We start from the raw sequence: 14,440 nt of genomic DNA, 5'->3' as shown, positions 1-14,440 counted from the left end.
TAAGGAGCTACTTAGAACTCCCAGAGCTTTCTGCATCTGTGGGCTAAATATTAACAGCACTCACAGTCCTACTCTGCTTCAGCGCTTTCCTTTGTAAACAATCTTGAATGAATCCATACCCATTTACTATGTACAGTGCCCAACTGCATCCTAGCTAGTTTAACTATAAGCTACAAACCATACTGAAACCTCTTAATTGAAAAACGTAAAAGCTTTCTGTATAAACATAGTAGCCTAGAGTTTCCTCATATGGTTGTGATTTATTTTTAGCTCCTGATATCATTTGTAGGTTCTGGGGACCTCAGCTAGATGTAGATAATATGACCACGTGCAATAGGGTACAGATGCTTTGCCAAATTATGACGATTTCAAAAATATTTCCTGAATGTGTGTGTGAGTGGCAGCCAGCTTCATGGACTGGAATCAGTAGGGTTTCTTTGTAAGATCCTGGCTTTCTTGAGCAGGAGCATCATGGAATGGGCAATACCGGTGACAACCAGCAAGTCAAGGTCCTCACCATGATGGAGGAACAGTGGGCTCAGTATTACCACAGAATTCTTCGCCTGTGCCAGCCCAAACTCTGTGTGAACTTGCAAGCAGGAGAACCACCAAAAGCAGGAAGCATAGCAGGGGGCAAAGTACCCCTATTAGCAGGAGAAGTGTCCCAACCAGTTGTTAAAACTATCACAACAGCAAGAAAGGTGCCAGTTAGGGAGTTCAGGAGCGCCATTAGGGAAGGTAAGGGAGCAGGAGATGCGAAATTATCGCTGCTATGATCTGTCTAGTGGTGAACATCTTAAATTTCTAGCATTAGGAATAGCACGTATAAATTGTATAACAAGTGGGTCTTCTTTGATTTGCACATGTATAATGACAGAGTGATTTGAAAGGGGTCACGTAGTCCGATGTTGCCCAAGGGTACTGGGCCCTGTTTTACATTCTTATAGGTGGTCAGAAAAAGACAGAAAAAGATGCTAGGAACCAAACATTAAAATGATTACTGTTAAATTGAGAGCAAAAGAACAAATGTGCACAAAATACACAGAACAATTAGGACAATTTATTTCCTAGCTGCTACTTGGTACGCAATAAACATTACTTACCATATTGGTTATAAATTCATGTGGGCGCTTCCATGTGTGAACTTTAAGAACGCTTGGCAGTTCGATCTTTCCTTCAGGATCATCAAAAAAGTGCTAAACCAAGGAAGGAAGTGCAAAGAGCTTCTTCAGATAAAAAAAAATACACAATTATATTTGCTAGCAAGATATACATGAGCAGAAGGAAGTAAGTTATAGACAGGTATACAGGTAAATTACTACTTCTACTTCTACTACCATTGATAATGTTCTCATTTTACTTTCCGCCAATCACTTTTCTGCAGAAGAAAATGGCTCCCATTTGCCCTTCTGAGTATGACATGCATTTTCAAAACATGCATGCATTTCTGAAAGCAGTGACACTCTTGATCCAGACAGATTGCAGGCAATGTAAATATATGTCCTGTGTTACCGCCATTGTTACTTTTGCTCTGGGTATTTGATACTTTCACCTCTGAAGTAGCCGAGATCCACTGGACAGGCCACAGCTAAATGTGATCTTCACCAAAAGATAATAATTTTGAGTTTAATATTAGCACACCTGTCAGTTTGGTAAATTAACTATATGTAGAAAACAGTTTAAGCATTTCTTAAAAGGCCAGATGTGGCATGCCGGACTGAAGGAAAGTTTTTCAGCACACTGGCGCCTACAACGTAACATGCTTTTAGAAAGGCAGATTTTATGCAAAAACACTGCAGAATCCGTTTTGATTGTCACATTTGGATTATAACCATTTCTTGGTAGCTTTTTTTCAGGAACAAACCATGAAAATTACATGTTCAGTGTATAGGTAATCCTTAGTGAGAAAGATAATATATATCCAGACATTAAAGGTAAGCTGCAGTGTTTAGCAATAGTGAAACCAAATTCCTAGCTGGCCACCAGTTCTTCACACCTAATCCCCTTAACAATTGGGAAACCAGTTGCTAAATCGGAGAGAGTCCTAAGCAAACTCGGAAAGGAATAGAAAACGTGCTCCATGCCTTTCAGGTCACACATAAGTATGAACAGCCCTGGTCTCAAACCATTTTTAGGGCTCGCCTGGCGTTGCAGCGTGAAGCGCTGCCGCTAGCGAGCCTTATTGTCACTGTATTGCCTCCCCAAGTGGTACAGACCGGTGCACGAGCAGACACCGGTCTGTGAACGCGCTTCTAAGACGCGCTTTGCAGGCGCCGCCACTGGCACGAGCCGCAGGGAACGCCAACGTGCACGCTCACTGCGTCACCCTCCTGCCCTCCCGCGTCTCTTAGGCTATTCTCCGCTCCAGGCCGACTTGTTGTTTCCTGCTTCCTGCTTTTCGCAAGCTCTACAGTCACCAACACTCGCAGCTGGACCACAGAATGTATTCTTCCATGTATACTCCACGGGCCGCCACGCACATACTTTTTATGTAGATGGGGGCCGTGCTCTTTTCTCGTAGCCCTGTTGTTTTTAGTTCATAGCCTGCATGTTTCGGAGCAGAGCTTTGGGCACCGGCACTTATGCTGAATGGCAGGTTAGTGTGTGTAGAGCGTTTTTGATGTTTGTGGGCATAATGAATTACCTGGTGAATGTTCAAATGTTTTAATGAAGAAGTGCACTGTACTTTGTTTCACCACGGTGCCCGTTTTCATTTTAGAAGAGGTTTACTTCTAGTTTCTGTTTGTATCTCTTATGTAACTCGTGTAATCCAAAGTCTTATGTAACGTAACTGGTTCTTTTGTAAAGCGCTCTGACACCTTCGGGTAATGTTCGCGCTATATAAATTTGCAATATATAAAATAAATAAATTAAAAATAAATAAGGAGCATCCTGCTGACAGCCATTTTGTCAAGTTTATTATAATGTGGCACTTGTACCGGTTTGAAATGAGTTCCATTTTTATCTGTGGCTCAAAACACTGGCTTGCATGCTGGGCGAATACTGTAGTCATAGATTTTTTAATTTCATTGCATAATCTGTTTCTGTCATTATGGTAATGCGTTTGATTAAGCATTTTAAGGTTTTTCTTTGTGAGTCATTCTTCGCACAATGGAAGCCAGCTATCTGTGAGCTAAAGGGCACGGCTGGTTTGGGGTTGTCTTGTACGCTTTACAATTGATTACAAATGAATCGCGCCCTTCCTGGGGCTACAGGGGGGTCGGACCTCATGTCTGTGCGGAGTGGAGCGCAGTTGGATCGAGTCTATGGCTAATGAGGACAAAAAAACCCCAAAAAAAACAAATGAACCGCGCCATTTCGTCATGTTGTCAAAATTAGATATTGTCAGCAGGGCAACTCAGAGGTCACAGTTTCAGTATTCCCAGAGGGGAAGGGTCGGACCACGTTATACTTGTGCACTCCACTTCCTCCCCTTGAATTATTCATGGGCTGAGCTATTAAAAATAGCCCTATGTTAGATTTAGGGCTGATCACATGTCCCACATTTACTGCCAGGGTAAAGGTCATAGGCATTTCACTTTTGGCGCAAGGCTGAGGAAAACGTTTTTCCAATTATTCTTAACGTGGCTGCAAAAATGGCTGGAGAGGGGCATTCTAGGAAGGCAGAAGCATGATTCAGGTCCAATCAACCAAGACAAAGCTTTCATCCTTCAGACCTTTAGTGCATGGCAGGAGAACAACATCAAAGTTCAGCAAAAGTTATTCCTGAGAATAGAATTCCTTCCATAGATTTTTGTTTTGTTATCTGTAGACATTGGTCTGTACAGTTGTCTTCTTTTAGAGTATTTCTGTTTTTTCAGATTATAATTGCCTTCCCGTAGATACAATTTTTTTTTAAAGCTTCATGGAGTCTTTAAATTTAGCTACATGAATACCTCAATGGTTTATGTTGTAAACTTCATAATACCTCAGATAGATTAATATTGTGTGGCGTTTTGGTGCCTCTGATCACAAAGTTACTTAGAGAACTGCAAATTAATTTGATAAATCTGTAAAAAAAATCAAATCAAAATGGCGTCTTTGCAAGCAGCTTATTCAGTATGCGTTGGGGAAGGCAGATAGCAGTTGCCATAATATTAAAGAGTACAAGCTTTGACAAAGCTGAATGGGCTGCCATTTCTAATAAATGAAAGTGGCGCTTCCTTGCTTGGTACGTTTGAGCACATGTGTCTGTGGTTGTGTGTATGGGTGAGTGGGTGTAGATGACAGTGAGCCAAATGGTGTTACAGTCAGTCCTTGCAGTGCTACATGGAAATTCACATAATGTGTTAGAATAACACAAGATGAGTGACACTTGGCCCGTCTGTGGGTAAGTGGATGAATGAGTGCAGTAAAGGAAGAATGAGTGAATGGACGAGATAGCAAATTGATTGCTGGATGGATCTGCAACTGCAGAGTGGAATGATAGATAGGTGAGTAACTTCTAAACACCAAACCAACCAGTCCTCTTTCTTTCGGTTGCTGCTGTTGACACAAACATGCAGGGTGTCCGCTCAACTTTCTCACTGCTTTCTAGAAGTAAAGCTGTTTGAAAAAGACTACTCAATATACATTGTTTGTATAGTAAGGTATGGTTATTTGCATTGCTCTTACTACTCCTGACGAGGCATTGAAGCACTTTGCGCATGGAAAACTCACTACTCTGTGTAGAACCCAGCATTAATGATTTAGTTAAGTATATGGAAAAGGTGTTTAGTAATGATTTGGATGAAGCCTCGTGCAATAGATATGGGGCCTCGTTTAGAGTTTGGCAGATGGCTACACTGTCACAAACGTAAAAGGTATCCCAACCACCTTAGTAGATGGTCACTGTTTCCCAATACACTTGTAATAAGGTGAGCGGGAAATGTGTCATGTTTGTGATGGTGTGCCACCATACCATTTCCCGCTGAAAGGCAATATTTCTCTCCATGTGTTCCCATACCTGGCATGTCACGCAGTTTGGTGCTTACTTTCCCTCCATGTCTAAGAACAGTAGATGATTCAGCACCCAGGCTAATGTGCTGGATAGCTAAATACATATAGGGTCCCAAAGGCGAGACCAATTGCATTGCAAATGTTTGCTTATATTGACCCTTTGACAAATGTATTTATTCAAAAACGTATGTTTATTTAGACCTTAGTCTTTTAAACACTCTTAAAATAACTACATATTGTATTCACACATCATAAATACGTTTGTATGCTAAAAATATGTACACATTGTAAAATCCTTTGCAGCAAATAACGAGATTAGTTACAAGTCAACTCAAAAATATGAATAAAACCTAAATAGGTAATATTCCTTCACAGCTAAAATAATCTTCCTATTGCACAAGTCACATCCAAATATCTCATATCTCTAAAAAATTTGGTCGCATGCCTAGGATTAAATATATCAATTCCCAAAAGCGCTGGCTTTAAAAAAGGCGGGCGATAATCTTGGGCAGCCCAGTAAAAAATGTACACAGTCGCTGTTTACATTTTAAACCATAAGTTTCCATTTGCATCTATCACTGCTATGTCTGCTGCATGACTCACATAACATGGGTTCAATTGGCCTCTGAACTTTAGCACTGCTAATCTAGGGGAAGGAGTAGGCAAGACCCTGGGGCATATTCACAAGAACTCGTGATACACATCGTAAATTTAGCCTAACACAACTTTGCATATTGCAGTCTATCGCGAGAAAATGACACAGTCTAAACGTCCAATTCCCAACCCCGCGGCACCATGCGATAGTAGTAGGATAACGCGCCAAATGCCCGCATAAAAATCAACATGACGTTCAAAAAATGTATTGCGATGCCACAAATCGCAATACAAATCGCAATACAAAAATCTGCGGCAACCAGCGACAGGCCTGCGATTTACACTCTCCATGCGGGAAGATGCACTATAAAAGCAATAAAAAAAATACACCAAAACCGATGCAAACTGCGTAGCACCATGGATGCATCCGGACTGAGTGCAGAAGAGAACCCAAACTCCACAAGCACCACGGAGGACCAGCCTGGAACCCCGTGGTCAGCAACGGGCAAGGAGAAGAGGAAGAGGAAGACGGGTTTCAGTGTGCAGGAAGACCGGATCATTGTCACGGAGGTGACAGAACACTACCAACAACTGTTCGTCACCTCCATTGCGGCACTGGCAGCACAAACGGAAATATGGCAGACCATCATCAACAACGTCAATGCAGTCGGAGTGTCGAGGAGGTCAATGGTGGAGGTCAAGAGGTGCTGGCATGATGTGCAAAGCCAGACCAAACAGGAACTCTGTGGTAAATATTTAATTACCGTCCTAATTTCTATGCAGGTAAGTACTAAAAATAAAATAACTCAATCGGAAAGAAAGACGCAGAGTCCGTGGTGTTAGAGTTCTTAGGGGTTTTATTCCTTAAAAAGGAATGGTTCTTGAACCGGATATCGGGTTCCTGACACCACTGGGGTTCAGGAAGGGATAGAGCAATGCTTTATTGACAATACATAACTTTTATACTCAAATCATATAATGGAAACCAATACAGTAGGCGTAACAGCTGAGAGAAACAAGATAAGAGCACACACGTGTTAGCAATACGTAATCAGAAGGCGTGAACTAGGCGTGAACACAGAGGTGTGTGCTAGAAACGTCACATGAAAGTGTCACAAGTGGGTGGGTACATAGCAGAATCTTGCAATGTCAGCAGAAATCTGAGATCTGGATGCGCGCGCAGCTGCATGACGTGTGATTGACGTGAAGCTGGAGGGTGCAGGGGACTTGACATTTACACTAGAGGAAAGAGACAGAAGTCTGGCATGTCAGATCAACTTGTTCCTATATCATATCTGATATCTGATGTTTGGGAACCATATTATCTAGAGGGAAAGGTCTCTTGGGCAGAGGCTATTCTATACTGACTGTGAGTGCGTGTATAAGCGTCTACGTGTCTGCATGAGATGCGAGGGGGCATGGGCCTACCATGGTAACAGGAGCTATGAATTACTTGCACGGAGACACGGAGACAGTGAGGCCGGGCCCTTTGCTCTGCAGCTGGAAGGATGTTTACTTGAACTAGTAGGCAGGAATGTATTTTTGAGGAGCGGAGCAGATAATTCGAAGGTTGAATACAGTCTTGGCAGGCAACAGGCTGAGCTAAGCGCCGTTAGCCGCGCAGGGAGTAAGGCAGAGGTCACGGGTACAGAGGCAGGCCCAGGCTGAGGCATTCAGAGTCAGAAGGCAGGAAAAGGCTCGATGGCAGAATTCAGGGCCTACTTCGCCTGGGCTGAAAAACGTGTAAAGTACACCACATAAAGACGTTGGCAAGGCATACTTAGGAATGGAATATTCAACCCGTTCAGGGTGGATCTGAAAGAGGACATGTTAACGTTGGACGCAAATGTATGTGCGTCTTCATAGCTGGTACAGGAGGGAAGTTACATGCACTTTAAGCTCGTACATGGAGACGGTGGGGTACACGTTAGGGAACATTTCTTGACCATAAAATTTATATTTCCTCAACTCACTGCCAACAGGAAGGTAGCAAAGGCAACTGGAGGTGGGAGTCCTGCGCCACAGGAGGAGCTGGATCAGCTGGAGGAAATGGTGGCCATAGTCACCAGTGTGGAGACGGTGGCAGGAGTTGGGGGTCTGGACACAGCTCTATATGACATGAGCCAAGAGCAACAGGTTGAGTAACGACCAGGGACTGGGGGAACTGGGGGAGATGGGCACAATGGCACACATGCACAATCATGTGTAGCACACTGCACACGCACAATGATAGTGGAACATGTCCCTGATACCCTTGGCACACTGCAACACACATAGAAACACAAAGTAGGGCCCCGTCCACAATGTGCACATATGGGCCCCCTCCATATCACCAACGCCACAACCTACCCATGCATATGTGCAGAATTCAGAAAAGCAGCGGCTGTGTGAGCCATACTGACTATGCAAGTGACACTGCAAGACCGAGAGCAAAGCTGCTGTCAAAATAATTGACATGGTGCACGATTCGACATTGAGTTGGCCCAGTGTGGATCACATCCGTAAAGGAGCAGGTCGCACTCTGACACATCCACGTACACCTACAACCCATGATGTCTATTACACATCAGCAGACAAACAATGCCCCAGAGCACAAAAACTGCCCAAGAGCACAAATGACCCAAGTTGCAAACATTCCAGCCCCTTAAAAGTACACAATTCAAAGGCACACCGCCTGAAAGGGATAAGGGTCAACGAAATCAGAGCTGCAGGGGCGACTCTCCCCCAATTCAGCACACACACATAACAATCACAGCCCATCAACATTGATGGCAATGTGGTGCAAAGTGCAACACCTACACCACAGGACAGAGGACACAACAGGTTCCGCTTGTGCGTAGTAACTGGCCATCACATCTGGCATTGCATGACACTGTGAGATGATAATGTACGAGTACAACCACACATCCATCACGTAGTCGAAATTTCCACTGTCAGCCATCAAATAGCCAGCTCCACCGAAACAGTCACAATGTACATTGCCATGCAGACTGTATGTAAACTTCTACAAAGCATCAACATACACGGGACACTCTGTTAACCTGCATCTCCTCTTTACATTGCAGAGGGACAATCAACACCTACTGCAGAGCAGACCACAAAACTCATCAGTGATGATGAAGATGACAACCTGCACATATGCTCAAACACCCTCCAACGGCTAATGGACAGCCTCCGCACCCCACCCCCAGGAACAGGACAGCACAGGTGCCTCGAGGAGACCCCACCCCCTGCATAGACCCCACAGCAGGAAACACACACCACCACAGCTGTATCCAAGGATCCCCCGAAAAACACATGGAATTCCAACACTGTGTGTTGGGTTGCCAGGAGGAGATGGCTGATTAGCTGCGGGTGGGTTTTGAGCTCGTGGCAGTCAAACTCTATGCCATACGTGGGTGTCTGAGTCCCATCAGGGACCACTTACAGTCCCTAACGGACACCAACTGTCCGCACATGCTCCCCGACAATCCTTGCCTGACATCGCTGGGGCCATTACTTGGATATAAGAACTGTCTGGTCAGACAGGCACCAGCGATGACAGCAAAGAGTTGGCACAGATGGGCAGGACAATGTTCAAGTTCAAGTTCGGTCATTTGTATAGCGCACTACTCACCCAGAGGGTCCCAAGGCGCTTGGGGAAAGGGTTCATTATTTGTCGAATAGCCAGGTTTTAAGTTCTTTTCTGAAGGAGATGTGGTTTTGAGTAAGGCGGAGGTGAGTGGGGAACGAGTTCCAGGTCCTGGCAGCCAGGAAGGAGAAGGATCTGCCACCCATGGTGGATCTACGAATGTGCGGGACTGTGGCGAGGGCTTGATTGGACGACCTTAGTTGGCGGGTGGGTTCGTAGAAGGACAGTCGTGTGCTGAGGCATTCGGGTCCTAGATTGTAGAGGGCCTTGTGTGCGTGGGTGAGAAGACGGAACATAATTCTTTTGTTGACGGGAAGCCAGTGGAGGTCTTTTAGGTGTCCGGTGATGTGATCTTGGCGAGGGACATCTAATATGAGCCTTGCTGATGCGTTTTGGATGCGTTGGAGTTTTTTCTGTAATTTTGCTGTGATTCCTGCGTATAATGTATTGCCATAATCCAGTCGACTTGTGACCAGTGCGTGGGTGACGGTCTTTCTTGTCTCGAGGGGGATCCAGCGGAAAATCTTTTTGAGAATGTGAAGTACGTTGAAGCAGGAGGATGAGACAACGTTGACTTGTCTGGACATCGAGAGAGAGGAGTCTAGGATGAAGCCAAGGTTACGTGCGTGGTCTGTGGGTGTGGGTGCAGTGCCCAGAGTGGAAGGCCACCAGGAGTCGTCCCAGGCAGATGGGGAGGATCCAAGGATGAGTACTTCAGTTTTGTCTGAGTTGAGTTTTAGGCGGCTGTGCTTCATCCATTCGGCTACTTCTTTCATGCCTTCGTGCAGATTGGTTTTGGCGGTGTTGGGGTCTTTGATGAGGGAAAGGATCAGCTGGGTGTCGTCGGCGTAGGAGATGATGTTGAGGTTATGTTGCCGCGCGATGGATGCGAGTGGGCTCATGTAGACGTTGAAGAGGGTGGGACTGAGTGAGGATCCTTGTGGGACTCCGCAGATGACTTCAGTGGCCTCTGACTTGAATGGGGGAAGTCGGACTTTCTGAGTTCTTCCAGCTAGGAACGAGATGATCCAGTCCAAGGCTTTGCCTTGAATGCCGGTGTTGCTGAGGCGTTGTATGAGGGTGCTGTGGCAGACTGTGTCGAAAGCGGCTGAGAGGTCGAGTAGAATGAGGGCCACTGTTTCTCCGTTGTCCAGTAGGTTTCGGATATCGTCTGTTGCTGCGATGAGGGCGGTTTTGTTGCTGTGTTTGGCCCGAAATCCGGACTGAGAGGGGTCGAGGGAGTTGTTGGATTCAAGGAAGGCGGGGAGCTGGCTGTTGACGGCTTTCTCAATGACTTTGGCCGGGAATGGGAGGAGGGATATGGGTCGGTAGTTTTTAAGTTCAGAGGGGTCTGCTGTGGGTTTCTTCAGAAGGGCGCTGAGTTCGGCATGTTTCCAGCTTTCTGGGAAGGTGGCAGAGTTGAACGAGCAGTTGATGACATCACGGAGATGGGGTGCGATGATGGAGTCGGCTTTGTTGAAGATGTGGTGGGGGCAGGGGTCTGTTGGCGAGCCAGAGTGGATTGAGTTCATTAGGCGGATGGTGTCTTCAGTGATGATTGGGTTCCAGGCGCTAAGGATGTTAGTTGGTGGAGTAGGATCTGAGGGGGGTGGGGAGTGTTGATCGCTGGGAGTATTCTCGAAGCTGTTGTGGATGTCTGCAATTTTGTTGTAGAAGAAGGAAGATAGCGCATCGCAGAGGACTTGGGAGGAAGTGATGTCGTTGGATGCTGCGGTGGGGTTGGTGAATTCTTTGACGATGTTGAAAAGTTCCTTGCTATTGTGAGTGTTGTTGTCGAGACGATCCTTGAGTGCTGATTTCTTGGCTGAACGAATCAGTTGGTGGTGTTTGCGGGTGGCTGCCTTGAGGGTGGCCATGTTGTCATTAGTTGAGTTTTTTCTCCATGTTTTCTCCAGGGTGCGGCATAGCTTCTTGGATTTTTTTAGGTCATCATTGAACCAGGGAGCCTTTTTGCTTGCTGATTTGATCTGGTGCTTTTTCAGGGGTGCTAATTCGTCAGCACTGTGGGTGATCCATTGCTTGAGATTGGTGGCCGCTTGGTTAGGGTCCAATGAGAGTGTGGGAGGGTTTTGGTTGAGTGAAGCGAGGAGTTGGTCGGAGGTGATTTTGTTCCAGTTTCTCCGAGGAATAGGTTGTGGGCGGTTGTGGGTCATGGTGGTTTTGTAGCTGAAGTGTACACAGCTGTGGTCCGTCCAGTGGAGAGCTGTGGTGCGGTCGAAGGAGATGTGCTTGCTGGAGGTGAAGATAGGGTCGAGCGTGTGTCCGGCTATATGGGTGGGGGTATCAACAAGTTGTTTGAGTCAGAGGTTGTTCAGGTTGTCCAAAAGGGTGGTGGTGTTGCTGTCGTGTTTGTTTTCAAGGTGGTAATTGAGGGTCTCCTAGCAGAATGTAGTTCTCAGAGGCGAGGGCATGAGGGGTGATGAATTCTGTGATGTCATCGCTGAATTGAGTGCGGGTGCCTGGAGGCCTGTAAATGAGGGTGCCTCTGAGTGTGGTCCTAGGGTCAGTGTGGATTTGAAAGTGGAGATGTTCGGCGGTTGTAAGATTGTCGTCGGAGCTAGTCGTGATTTTAATGCTGTTCCTATGAATGATGGCGATGCCTCCTCCTTTCTGAATGGTGCGGTCTTTACGGATAATCTTGTAGGAGTCCGGTATGGCTATGGCGATGTCGGGTGCTGAAGAAGTGTTCATCCATGTTTCAGTGAGGAAGGCGATGTCCGGTGACGCAGTGTCGAGTAGGTCCCAGAGTTCAGTTGCGTGTTTGTGGACTGAGCGGGTGTTGAGCAATAAGCATTTCAGGTGGTTAGGGTCGGTGCTTTGTACGGAGGGAGTGGATTTGGTGAGGGTTCTGGAGCAGTTGAACTTGCAGGAGAGACAGGCCAAAGGGCCGTGGGTACGTCCAGGGATGGCAACGCAGCAATGAGGTGTGCGTCCGGGGTTGAGGGCGAGGAGAGTTGCGGCATCATAAGTGACTCTAGTGGGATGGGTGTGGTGGGGACCAGGGGGACAGGCGCTGGGCGCGGTCCAGGCGCGGACGGGCGTAGACGGGCTTACCTTTGGCGCACCTTCGGCGCGGCCGTAGCGCGTGGACGCTGCGCGTTGGGACATCCGTCATAAATGGTAGTGGAGGGGGCGGAGCGTGGGAGGGGCAGCAGGGAGGCGGTAGCGGGGAGGAGGGGCGGTCCAGGGGAAAACCACAACAACAAAATGGAGGGTCAAAGGGAAAGGGAGACAGGGGCAGTAGATGTCCAATGGCACCGAGTGTGCAATCACAGTTCAAACATGTAAATAAGCCTTAGCTGGGATCTTCCATGCCGTGCAGTTCCTCATCTTGCCATTGCTGCCACTAATAACTGCTGCGGGAACTTCGACACACACATCCCCGAGCCCTGATGTGTCAGTAGCACACAGTGATGCAGCCCTATCACTGTGATGCAGCCCTATCACCTTCGGACCCTGATGTGTCAGTAGCACACAGTGATGCAGCCCTATAACCTTCGAACCCTGATGTGTCAGTCACACACGGTGATGCAGCCATTACACCACCACACTCACCGGACACGCCGGACACAGAAGAAGTATCAGGGGAGTAAGATGTGGGTGGTAATTACTGTGTGAGGAAGGAGGTAGTAGCATCCATATCCACCATATGGCCTCTCACTGCCTGGTTCAGCCTTATGCATCATACCCTGGGAAAACACCTCCCACTGTGCCCCAGAACACTCTGTGACATTCACCTGGACCCTGACATGGACTGCCATATCTTCACAATCAATCAATCAATCAATCAATCAATGACACTTGTAAAGCGCGCTACATACCCATAGGGTCTCAAGGCGCTGGGGGGGGGGGGGGGGGGGCCGCTACTGCTCGAACAGCCAGGTCTTCAGCTTCTTCCTGAAGGAGAGGTGGTCTTGGGTCAGGCGCAGGTCGGGAGGGAGGGAGTTCCAGGTCTTGGCAGCCAGGTAGGAGAAGGACCTTCCTCCTGTAGTCGCTCTTCGGATGCGGGGGACGGCGGCGAGGGCGTGGTTGGCTGAACGGAGGTGGCGTTTGGGAGCGTAGAAGTTGACTCGGCTGTTGAGGTAGCTCGGGCCTTGGTCGTGTAGGGCTTTGTGTGCGTGGGTGAGGAGGCGGAAGGTGATTCTTTTGTTGACGGGGAGCCAGTGAAGGTCTCTCAGATGTCCGGAGATGTGACTGGTTCGTGGGATGTCGAGGATGAGTCTGGCTGAGGCGTTCTGGATCCGCTGGAGTCTCTTCTGGAGCTTGCCGGTGGTCCCGGCGTAGAGGGCGTTGCCGTAGTCCAGTCGGCTGGTGACGAGGGCCTGGGTGACGATCTTCCTGGTCTCGGTGGGGATCCACCAGAAGATCTTCCGTAGCATGCGCAGGATGTTGAAGCACGCCGAGGAGACGTTGTTGACTTGCCTGGTCATGGAGAGGGAGGAGTCCAGGATGAAGCCCAGGTTGCGTGCATGGTCTGTCGGTTTGGGTGCGGTGCCCAGGGCGGGAGGCCACCAGGAGTCGTCCCAGGCGGAGGGTGAGGGGCCCAGGATGAGGACCTCCGTCTTGTCCGAGTTCAGTTTCAGGCGGCTGGTCGTCATCCACTCGGCTACCTCTTTCATCCCTTCGTGCAGGTTGGCTCTGGCGGCGGTGGGGTCGTTGGTCAGGGAGAGGATCAGCTGGGTGTCGTTGGCGTAGGAGATTATGCTGAGGTTGTGTTTGCGTACGATGGCCGCGAGGGGGCTCATGTAGACGTTGAAGAGGGTGGGGCTCAGAGATGATCCTTGAGGGACGCCACAGATGACTTCGGAGGCCTCTGACTTGTACGGTGGTAGGCGGACTCTCTGTTTTCTTCCGTCGAGGAAGGAGATGATCCATTCCAGCGCCTTGTCCTGGATTCCGATGTTGCTGAGGTTGCCAATTACACAGCAATCCTGCTGCGGACGGCACTCTCCCTCTCCCAATTCACTTTTCAATCCTCAAAGGACTCTGGTTGGCCCACCACTGGGCTACCATGTAATGTGGGCTTGGCATGGCCATGTACAGCTACAGCTCCGGCATTCACCAGAATGTGAATAAAACATTCAAAATCACACAAATGGGTAATTTCTATGTTCACTCAAGTATGAAAGTATGGATGGATGCAGGGACATTGATTGCACAAGAAGGTACACCCTGGTAAATGACATCAATGCACATGTTTGACCCTGAGCCACATAGCCAAATAGATGACTGTGAAGGAGTGAACTAGCTGTGGCC

General features: G+C 47.7%; 1 protein-coding gene across 1 annotated transcript in view; it reads right to left on the bottom strand.

The window, feature by feature from the left end:
* ADGB (androglobin) overlaps positions 1–14,440 on the bottom strand; it is a 1,363,241-nt gene that overhangs the window by 1,298,039 nt on the left and 50,762 nt on the right. Inside the window, exon 3 of the mRNA XM_086927423.1 lies at positions 1,104–1,196. Within this exon, the coding sequence (XP_086783549.1) occupies positions 1,104–1,196 (93 nt within the window). The remainder of the gene's footprint in view (positions 1–1,103; positions 1,197–14,440) is intronic.

The sequence above is a fragment of the Lissotriton vulgaris genome, chromosome 6, assembly GCF_964263255.1.
Source record: "Lissotriton vulgaris chromosome 6, aLisVul1.2, whole genome shotgun sequence".
NCBI lineage: Eukaryota > Metazoa > Chordata > Amphibia > Caudata > Salamandridae > Lissotriton > Lissotriton vulgaris.
This window is presented reverse-complemented; position numbering and strand designations above follow the sequence as displayed.